This window comes from Melopsittacus undulatus, chromosome 2 (genome assembly GCF_012275295.1).
Source record: "Melopsittacus undulatus isolate bMelUnd1 chromosome 2, bMelUnd1.mat.Z, whole genome shotgun sequence".
Taxonomy (NCBI): domain Eukaryota; kingdom Metazoa; phylum Chordata; class Aves; order Psittaciformes; family Psittaculidae; genus Melopsittacus; species Melopsittacus undulatus.
Window position 1 is genome coordinate 1,450,496 of NC_047528.1, and position 11,380 is coordinate 1,461,875.

At 58.0% G+C, this 11,380-nt stretch overlaps 1 protein-coding gene across 1 annotated transcript; it reads right to left on the reverse strand.

Moving 5' to 3' along the window:
* Positions 1-1,447: 1,447 nt before the first annotated feature.
* On the reverse strand, positions 1,448-8,113 carry RELT (RELT TNF receptor). The gene is made up of 8 exons (XM_034074335.1): positions 8,030-8,113; positions 7,628-7,713; positions 7,236-7,472; positions 5,078-5,158; positions 4,930-5,005; positions 4,673-4,852; positions 4,487-4,598; positions 1,448-2,445 (listed from the first exon to the last, which is right to left on the reverse strand). The coding sequence occupies exons 1-8, from the start codon at positions 8,068-8,070 to the stop codon at positions 2,407-2,409; spliced, it is 852 nt and encodes a 283-aa protein (XP_033930226.1). The 5' UTR covers positions 8,071-8,113; the 3' UTR covers positions 1,448-2,406.
* Between the last annotated feature and the right edge of the window lie 3,267 nt (positions 8,114-11,380).

The window sequence follows — 11,380 nt, forward strand, 5'->3', positions numbered from 1 at the left end:
AACCCAAGATGTGGGGAGGGGAAAGGCAAATTGATGCTCCTGTATCCATCCAAGTGGCTGAACCCTCCAGGTGACCATTTGCTCTTGTATTTAATGAATAACAATAACCCAGGTCAGCTTTTGCAGTTCCAGGATGTACTCACCATGAAGTGTTATGGAAGGGCTTGGTTTGAAGGATGGATGGTTTAGGGTATCCGTTTGCTCCCCATCCACCAGCATCCCACTGCATGGGGTCCTTCCTGAAACCCTCTCTCTTTGCCATCCTCTCCCCCAGTCCTCCATCCCAGTGGATGCAGGGATATGGGATGATGTGGTCCCTTGTCCAGAGGGTGTGAAACGGGATTTGGCTTTCTTAGAGGGATACACATTTGAGGATGTTTTAGAGGAAACCCACATTGGAAGGATAATTTTCCATAGGGAAACCCAACCAGCCGACAATAGCAATAAGAGCTGCTGGATATCCATAAATCCAGGGCTTTTGGGTTAGTTTTTATGAATTGTCAGTATTTTCAGGCCCTCCATCCATCACCCCCAAAACACAGTGATTCTCTGCCCATCTTCCTTTCACTTTGTCCTGAGCCCATCAGGCTGCCAGCAGGATCAAGCTCCAGATGGTTTCTCTGCCATGCACTAGCATTCCCATAGGGAAAGAGGAAAACAAAGCCTGTTGGGAGCCTGAGAGGGAACAGAGCTTGGAAAAGGTGTTTTCCCAGCGTGTTGCACTTAGGGATTTACCTGTAATCAGGCAGAATAACCTGGTACAGGGATGCTGGCAAAGCAGGAATGGCAAAATCCATGCGTCAACAGCAGCAATTCCCAGTTGGAAACACTCAGTTGTGCTGTTTGTAGGGAAAAGCCTATTGATGCAATACAGCCACCTACTGCAGCTCCCTGCAAGGGATGGAGCTGGGGTTTCCCAGGGTGAAGGAGGTTTGGGATCAGAGGGGTCAGGAAGCATGGGAAGGAAGCAGAGCTGAGCCAGTGGGGTGCAGGACAGCACTCAAACCCTCTCGTTCCCATAGCACTGAGCAAACCCACGTTGGGTTTTACCCTTCTTTCTATGGAATAAGGTTTTTAATCCCATTTCCCCCTCATTTTCAAACAGCATTGGACCTCTTAAGCAAAAAAATAAATACATAAATACCAAAAAGTAAGAGAAATAAAGGCAAAACCCAGGAGTAACCACGGTCTTCCAGGTCCCAAAGGTGTGGAGGGAGCATGGCCTTGCAGTGATGCCCTGGAGAGCCCCCTTCAACCCCTCCCCAGCCTCGGTTTGTCCATCTGGAAGTGTCCATTTGGGTTCAGTTCCCTGGTTTTGGGTTTTGTTCTGGTTTTGGTTCTGAGGATCAGGTTGTGATCTCCCCCCCCCATACCCAGAGTTTGTAACTGTCTGATATTTCCTGTAAGATGTAGAACATTGGAGACCTATGACCATGTTTCCAAGGAAAAAAAAGAGAGAAAAAATAAATAAAAGAGCCCAAGAGGGGGTTTGTGGTTGGTTTTTTTGGTGCTGATGGGGTGAGAAGTGAATGGGAACAGCCATAACCCCAGTTTCAGGTTGGTTGTGGAGCTTGATGGTCGCCAAGTCCACCTTGGGTGGGTTGAGCCCAACATGCTCAAGTCAATGTGATCCTATAGGAGGAGTGTGTGAGCTTCGTGGTGAGCAGAGTGGATCTCTTGGACAGAGATGTACGTGCAGGAGAGCAGCTTGGAGCAGCTCAACCCATGCCCTGGGTGGGTTGTTGGTAAGGTGGGAGCTGTTCTGTGATGCACAGACTGTCATTAGGCTGCAGTGTGCAGTGCTGGGATGGAAATCAAGAGCTCCTCATGTTCCTGGAGAGGCTTCAGGTCAACAGATGAGGAAGGTGACCATGAAATGGCATCCCAGCTGCATGACATCCTCCACTGTATGGTGTCTTCAATGGGGCTGTGCTCTGGCATCATGGCTTTCCAGAGATGTTATCCATCAGTGCACCACCATGTGGCTACCATCACCAGCATTATGGCTCCCAGAGATGCTCTCCATCAGCCCACCATGGTATGGCCACCCCACCAGTGATGCAGCTCCAGGAGATGCTGTCCATCAGGGGACCATGATGGGGCCACCACCACTGGCATCAAGGCTTCCAGAGATGCTCTCCATCAGCCCACCATGGTATGGCCACCACCACTGGTGCTGTAGCTCCAGGAGATGCTCTCCATCAGCCCACCATGCCATGGCCACCACCAGTCCTTGGGGACAGGGAATCCTCACCAGCTGGGCCACACAATGGATTTGCCATGCTCCTGATGGACACCTTGGTGGCAGGAACAGGAGCTGCCACCTCCAGCACTTCTGGCTCCACACAGGACTGGCTTTCACACGGTGCCCATCATCCTGTCCCCTCCATGGGGTGTCTGTGGGTGTCACCGTCCCCCCGAGGCAGCCCCCAGGCCTGGTGCCAGCTGTGAAGGACAAGGGATGGACCACGAATGAGGCTGGATTGGGCCCTTTGCACCACCCCAGTGGCTGGAGCCACTCGTGTCACTCTCTAGACCTACATCCATGGGGGCTGTCACCACCCACGTTGTCCCCACATCACCATAAGGATGCTGAGGCCCTGCAGGATTTGGCCATGGGCTCAGCAGGGTCAAGGTGACCCCAAATATGGGGGGAACCTGGGGTGACAGCAGCTGGAGGGGACACAGTGTCCAGGATGCGCTTCCAGAGCTCCGTGTGCACGTGTGTGCACAGGGGGGGTTGCATGTGCACATGTATGTTTGTCCATGCATATATGTGCATGTGTGTGTGTGCAGAGGGTTTGCATGTGCATTTATGCACATGTTCATGCATACACATGTGCGTGTGCAGGAGGCTGTGAACAAACCCATATGGGCACATCTCTGTGTGTGTGCATGTGAAGACACGCTTGGAGAGCTCCAGGTGTATGTTTGCATGCGTGTGTCACAGCATTCACATGTGTGAATGTACACGCATGTGCACACATGTATGTGGATGTGCAGAGGTGGGTTTCCATATGCATATCTCAGTCTGTGCCTGTGCAGTGATGTGTGCACATCCCTATGTGTGCGCATCCCTATGCGTGTGTGCGCATCCCTATGCATGTGTGTGCATCCTTATGTGTGCACATCCCTATGTGTGCACATCCCTGTGTGTGTGCGCATCCCTGTGTGTGTGCACATCCCTGCGTGTGTGCATCCCTATGCGTGTGCAAATCCCTATGTGTGCACAGCCCTATGTGTGTACACATCCCTATGTGTGTGCACATCCCTGTGTGTTCACACCCCTATGTGTGCACATCCCTGTGTATGCACATCCCTATGTGTGTGCGCATCCCTATGTGTGCACATCCCTGTGTGTGCAAATCCCTATGTGTACACATCCCTATGTGTGCGCATCCCTATGTGTGCATATCCCTATGTGTGTGAGCATCCCTATGTGTGCCCATCCCTATGTGTGCCCATCCCTATGTGTGCCCATCCCTATGTGTGTGCCCATCCCTATGTGTGTGCCCATCCCTATGTGTGCCCATCCCTATGTGTGTGCCCATCCCTATGTGTGTGCACATCCCTATGTGTGCACATCCCTATGTGTGGGTGCATCCCTGTGTGTGCCCATCCCTATGTGTGTGCCCATCCCTATGTGTGCCCATCCCTATGTGTGCCCATCCCTATGTGTGCACATCCCTATGTGTGGGTGCATCCCTGTGTGTGCCCATCCCTATGTGTGTGCGCATCCCTATGTGTGTGCGCATCCCTATGTGTGTGTGCATCCCTATGTGTGTGCACATCCCTATGTGTGTGTGCATCCCTATGTGTGTGCACATCCATATGTGTGTGTGCATCCCTATGCGTGTACGTGCACATGTACATGCTCACACATACATGTGTGACACGTGTGGCTGCAGCCCCATTGCAGGGGGTTGTATGTGCATGTGTGAGGACACGTGTGCCCGTGCCCCTGTGGCACACAGCAGCCCCACAGCCACCCTGCAGTGTGTGACACCCGCTCTGTCCCCCCCATGTCCCGCTTTGTGCATGGCCATAGGTGCATGTATAGGTGCATGCACATACATGAGTGCACATGCACCCTTTGTGCATGTAGGAGTGCACATTTATACGTGTCAAACATGTAAATGTGCTCTATGGGGGGTTCTATGGGGTTTGGGCATAAATGCGTTTCACCTGCTATAGGGGTGCATGTGCAGATGCCCAGGGGATGGGTGCCTTACAGCAGAACCACCTGCAGCACCTCTGCACCAGCACCCATCCCATCAGCACCCACACCTTAAATACAGGGGATGGGATCAAGGGGGGAATTCCCAAACCCCACTGGGAAGCAGCTTCCCAGCTGCTGGAATGGGCTCAGGGATGCTGGGCTGCTCCATCCCATCAGTAGGCTTCAGAGTTAACGCTTCCTGAAGCCCCATTTCCCCCTATGATGGACCCTCAGAGGCTGCCCCCCACCCTCCCATCACCCCCTTACCTTGGGGGGGCCATCGGTGCTCCTCAAGCACACCCCACTCCCAGGCAGGGCTCCATGGTGGGGATCCCCCCCTGCATCATTCCTCACCTCCGGGATACGGGACACCCGGAACCTGTTGGGGAGCATCACATCCACTTGTGCCCACCCTGCATAGAGGGGGACACATGGGGGGGTCCCCCCACTTACCTGCCCACAGACAGGATGGTGACCTCACTGGGCCGACCCCCAGGTTTGGGGCCCTTGGTGGTGCTGAGCGGTGCCAGCACCTCGGGCCACTTGTGGCTGCAGCGAGCACATGGGGCCGGGCCCTGCACTGTGTGCAGGTGGTGCTGGCAGCAGGGGGGAAACTGAGGCAGGAGGTGCAGCCTGGGGAGAGGGGAGATGGCATCAATGGGGGGGTCCTACCATGGGGGTCCTCGGTGCAGCTTTGGGGGGGTCCTTACTTATCTGGGGGGGTCCAGCCCTGTGGCTGTTGTCTGTGATGCTCCTTCAGCAGCTCCTCCAGCGCTGCAGCGTTTTCTATGGGGGGACACCAAAAGGGGGTCATGGGGGGTCCAACCCTCGTCACCCCCACCCAGGGACCCCCCCGACCTTTCTTCTCAGTGATCAACCGCACCAGCACCCCAATGGTGTCCTCATTGGCATCCTCCAGATGGTAGATGGAGCTGGGACCTGGAGGTAGGAGTAAGGGAGGGTTCAGATAGGGGATAAACCCCATTATGGATGAGCAGGGTCAGTGAGGACCAGAAGCCATGGGGATGGGTTGGGTCAGAGGAGATGGGTGTGGGATGATGGATGTGGGATGATGGATGCGGGATGATGGATGCGGGGTGATGGGTGCGGGGTGATGGGTGCGGGGTGATGGGTGCGGGGTGATGGGTGCGCGGTGATGGATGTGGGGTGATGGGTGTGGGACGATGGGTGCGGGACGATGGATGCGGGGTGATGGATGCAGGGTGATGGATGTGCGATGATGGGTGAGGGATGATGGATGCGGGGTGATGGATGCGGGGTGATGGATGCGGGACGATGGATGCGGGGTGATGGATGCGGGATGATGGATGCGGGGTGATGGATGCAGGGTGATGGGTGCGGGGTGAGGGATGTGGGGTGAGGGATGCGGGGTGATGGGTGCGGGGTGATGGGTGCGGGGTGATGGGTGCGGGGTGAGGGATGCGGGGTGAGGGATGCGGGGTGAGGGATGCGGGATGATGGATGCGCGGTGATGGATGCGGGGTGATGGATGCGGGGTGATGGATACGGGGTGATGGATGCAGGGTGATGGGTGCGGGATGATGGGTGCGGGATGATGGGTGCGGGATGATGGGTGCGGGGTGATGGGTGCGGGGTGATGGATGTGCGGTGATGGGTGCGGGGTGATGGGTGCGGGGTGATGGGTGCGGGGTGATGGGTGCGGGGTGATGGGTGCGGGGTGAGGGATGCGGGGTGAGGGATGCGGGGTGATGGGTGCGGGGTGATGGGTGCGGGGTGATGGGTGCGGGGTGAGGGATGCGGGGTGAGGGATGCGGGGTGAGGGATGCGGGATGATGGATGCGCGGTGATGGGTGCGGGGTGATGGATGCGGGGTGATGGATACGGGGTGATGGATGCAGGGTGATGGGTGCGGGATGATGGGTGCGGGATGATGGGTGCGGGTTGATGGGTGCGGGATGATGGGTGCGGGGTGATGGATGTGCGGTGATGGGTGCGGGGTGATGGGTGCGGGGTGATGGGTGCGGGGTGATGGGTGCGGGGTGATGGGTGCGGGGTGATGGGTGCGGGGTGATGGGTGCGGGGTGATGGATGCGGGATGATGGATGCGGGGTGATGGATGCAGGGTGATGGGTGCGGGGTGAGGGATGTGGGGTGAGGGATGCGGGGTGATGGGTGCGGGGTGATGGGTGCGGGGTGATGGGTGCGGGGTGAGGGATGCGGGGTGAGGGATGCGGGGTGAGGGATGCGGGATGATGGATGCGCGGTGATGGATGCGGGGTGATGGATGCGGGGTGATGGATACGGGGTGATGGATGCAGGGTGATGGGTGCGGGATGATGGGTGCGGGATGATGGGTGCGGGATGATGGGTGCGGGGTGATGGGTGCGGGGTGATGGATGTGCGGTGATGGGTGCGGGGTGATGGGTGCGGGGTGATGGGTGCGGGGTGATGGGTGCGGGGTGATGGGTGCGGGGTGAGGGATGCGGGGTGAGGGATGCGGGGTGATGGGTGCGGGGTGATGGGTGCGGGGTGATGGGTGCGGGGTGAGGGATGCGGGGTGAGGGATGCGGGGTGAGGGATGCGGGATGATGGATGCGCGGTGATGGGTGCGGGGTGATGGATGCGGGGTGATGGATACGGGGTGATGGATGCAGGGTGATGGGTGCGGGATGATGGGTGCGGGATGATGGGTGCGGGTTGATGGGTGCGGGATGATGGGTGCGGGGTGATGGATGTGCGGTGATGGGTGCGGGGTGATGGGTGCGGGGTGATGGGTGCGGGGTGATGGGTGCGGGGTGATGGGTGCGGGGTGATGGGTGCGGGGTGATGGGTGCGGGGTGATGGATGTGCGGTGATGGGTGCGGGGTGATGGGTGCGGGGTGATGGGTGCGGGGTGATGGGTGCGGGATGATGGGTGCGGGGTGATGGGTGCGGGGTGATGGGTGCGGGGTGATGGGTGCGGGGTGATGGGTGCGGGGTGATGGGTGCGGGGTGAGGGATGCGGGGTGATGGATGCGGCACATCCAGGGCTCACCGGTGGCTCCAGGCTGTGGCTCCTTGCTGGTGGTGCAGTAGTAGCCCTTCCTCTTCAGCAGGTTGCAGACCAGGATGCCCAGCAGCCCCATGGCACAGAAGACCGGGACGATGGTCAGCACAGCCGCTTGTGCTGCTGCTGCTTCCTCCTCCTCTTCCTCACCCATCAGAGCCACCCATGTCCCATTGGTCCCCACCGGCTGCTCCAGTGCTTCAGGGCTGCGGACGCGCCGCTGGCCTGGGGATGGAAAGCACCGGATCAACCGGATTGAATCCCATTGTCCCAAGAGCTCTGCTGCCTTTAGGGAAGCAGGAACCACTTGTGTCAGGAGTGGAGACATCCCCACATCCCTGCTCTACCAGCACCCACAAGGTGACAGCTCCAGCACCCACCTCGGCACCCTGGGGTGCTGCGGGGAGCACTGGCACAGGGCAGGCACCGTCCCCGGGGCTCCTTCCCCCCTTCGGGGCTGTAAAACCTGTGGGGTGGGACAGCAGGGTCAGGATGTGGCCCATGAGCAGCACCAGGGCTATGGGGCTGCAGCATCCATCCCATGGGCTCACCCTGGCAGGCAGGATCCGCAGCGGCTGTCGGTGCCCGCGGTCCCCGGAGCCATCAGGATCCTGTTGCCATCCCTGCAGCTGGTGTGAGGGGAGCAGGATGTGTCCCCCCGAGAGAAGGTGCCTGGGGGACAAGGTCGGCACATCCCCATTGAGCCACATTCCTGCATGGAGGGAGAGGGAGGTGAGGGATGGATGGATCCAGCACCTTCTGCCCCTGGTGCTGTGTCTTACCCCAGTGGGCTCCTCTCCTGGGGCACATCCTGGTGTCCCATGGTCCTGGGGACCGCAGCTCCCGGCCCCTGCACTGGGGATGCTCAGCACCTGCAGGGGAAGCAGAGGGAAGTGCTCAGCACCAGGGGCTGTGGGAATCCTGCTGCTGCCAGAGCTGTGGTTGGGATGCAGGAGGGGTGAATCCATCACAGGTGATGTGATGGGGGCAAACCCAGTGCATGGACAGGGGATTATCATGGAATCATAGATCCACAGACTGGTTTGGGTTGGAAGGAGCTTAAATCTCATCCAGTTCCACGGGCAGGGACCCCTTCCACTGGAGCAGCTGCTCCAAGCCCCTGTGTCCAACCTGGCCTTGAGCACTGCCAGGGATGGGGCAGCCACAGCTTCTCTGGGCACCCTGTGCCAGCGCCTCAGCACCCTCCCAGGGAACAGCTTCTGCCTCAGAGCTCAGCTCAGTCTCCCCTCTCTTGGGCAGGTTCAAGCCATTCCCCTTGGCCTGGCCCTACAGGCCCTTGTCCAATAGTGATGTGATGGATACAAACCCATTGTGTGCATCGTGGTGGGTGCAAACCCATCACTATTGACATGATGGAAACAAACCCCCACCAGTGACACGATGGATCCCAAGGCACTGCATGCACCACGATGGCACCAACCTGTCACAAGGGATGTGACACATGCAATCCCATGCATGCATCACCAGCACCCTGATGGATGCCATCCCATCACACAGACCGTGATGGATGCAAACCCATCACCAGTGACACGGTGCTGATAAACTGCCTATGGCTGATAGAACCCATTACAACCCTTGCACAGATCAAGGCATCCCAAGGATGCTACAGCCCCAGCCCCTGGGGCTCCCCCATGGTCCATCCCAAGAGCATCTCCTAGACCTGGGACAACACAATGGTCCCATCAGGAGCAGTGAGGGAGAAGCCACATTCCCAAACAGAAGCTTCAGCAGAAGAGAGAAAAGGAGGAGGAAGAGGGAGGAAAGGGGGAACCTAAACCCAAACCGAGCATCCCCCCAAGGCTGAGCAAGCTTCCAGGTGGGAATGTATTGGGGTGCCCTATTGTGGCCGTGGGGTGGTGATGCCGGACTGGGCTCCAGCATCAGAGGATGCAGAAGCAGGGATGCAGGAGGATGGGATAGGATGGGATGGGATGGGATGGGATGGATGAGGCCATACTCACCCCCAGGACAGTGACAAGCCACCAGCACATCCAGCTCCTCTTCATCACCAGGGGAGACCTGTGCAGGAGGAAGCACCAGGGTCACCATCCAGGGGAAATCCCAATGGGAAAGCAGTTTGTGGATCCCTGTTCCCCTCTGCTGGGATGCTCCAAGGCCTGGATACCCCTTCAGCAGCAGCTTCCACCACCCCCATAAAGCTGCATTAGAGGATTGATGGGATGCTCAGCATCATCTCCTTCCTTTGCTGACCCCAACTCCATCTGAAACAGAGAGGGACCAACCCTACAAGGGATCTATACAAGGAGCAGGTGAACACCTTTAAATGAGGGTTTTCCTGCTCTGGAGGTGGCTCCTGTGCATCTGCCCCAAGGAAATAATAAAGGATATAAACCCAAGTGAAATGAGATGTGGTTCCCGCAGGCTCATCCCCCCTTTGGGCTGTAATCCCTTAATGCATGGATGGATCAATCCCTGCTGACAGCACAGGGAAAGGAGGAGTCAGTAACATCCCAAAGGCAGATCCAGCCCCTGTGCCCGCATGGAAACTGATCCGGTTGTCACGGTCCTGTGGCCACATTACAGCCTCTGCTGCTCCTAAGCACTGCTTGGCATCACCTATGGGAGATGCAGCCAATGGCCCAAGGGAGGGGGATGCTGGGGGTGAATGGGGCACAGCCAGGCAATGACAGGATATGGGTTGGGATGTGATGGCCCAGCCAGAATGAGCATCCTCTGTGATCCAGTGCCTCCCAGTAGCTCCCAGTAAGGGAGCACCTATCAGGGTGTCAGCATGGAGCCTTTCTGGGAGCTGCATCCCGAAGCCAAGAGCCACCAAGCCCTATCTGCACCAGTAACACCTGTGCCAAGCTGGGACCCTGTGGTTTTGGGGGTGCCGAATCCGCTGCCATCATCACCCCATCATGTGCCACCTCCCCACTGAGCATCATCCCAGTGCAATAGCATTCCATAGGGACACCTTGGACTTGGGATGCGCCCCTTGACTGCGGAGGGAGGATGGAACTGGTGCAAAGCCTTCACCCTGTAAACCAGCACTACTTAAACTTGAGCTTAAGGTTTAAGCCTGACACCAACCCCTGCATGGTGGGATGCTCAGCACAGGGAAGCCCTGAAGCTCCCATAGGAAAAGTAAACCCAGCACCATTTGGTGGCTCTTTGGGGCCACCCCAACCTCCACCAGCTCCAAACCCCACTTGCATCAATGCAAACTCACAGGGAAGGCAGCTGGGGTCTGGAATTCCCCCATTCCCACTGGATCACGTAAGCCTTTTATTCCCAGCATGCCCTTAACAGAGCCTGTAACCCAAAGCTGCTCACTGGGATTCCAGCGAGGGCTTCCCCTCCCTATAGGGGAGCCGGTTTTAGCCGATACCTCCTGCACATAAACGGGCTATAAAAGGAGCAACCTCTCGGGAGCACTTTGGGAACGGCTCTTGGGGGCAGTGCGGGACAAGGGGGGGCATTATCCGGTAACCTCAGCTCTATCGCATCCCCCTGGCCCCATCGGAACAACGAAACCATCGCACAAACGCAGGCTCGAAGGCAGATGATGGTAGGGGCATCGCTATAGCACTGAGCCCCAACAGCATCCTCCTTCGGCCCCGCTTTGGGGGCAGCCCCACACCGCAGCATCCCTCCTGCTGCAGGGATTGGCTGCGAGCCCTGGGATTTTCCAGCCCTGCCACCGTTCCCATCCCGTTTTCCAGGCGGCGGATGCGGAGTTTTCCCTTAACCTACTTCTTCCCTTCTCCACCCTTTATCCTAACCCATATACGCGCTGCGGCAGCCGGAGCCAGCACCGGGGGGCTCCAAATCACCGCATCCCCCATAGCTCCTTAAGGATAAGGTCAAGGAATAACCCCCCCCATCCCTTATTGCAAACGCACCCCCAAAAAGCACCCCCTTTACCCAGCCCGAACCTGCAGCACCCCCAAACCACCCCCCAAGGGGTATTTAACCCATTAAAGAGGGAGACCCCATATGGATGAGCCCCCCCAATGCAAAGGGGGGGTCTGGGGTTGCCCCTTACCTGCCCCCCACCGCGGGGCCGCCGCTCTCCCCTCCGGCTCTTTATGAATGAACCCACGGACGCGCTTCTCCGGCTGGCCCCGCCCCTTTTCCATGACGTCACC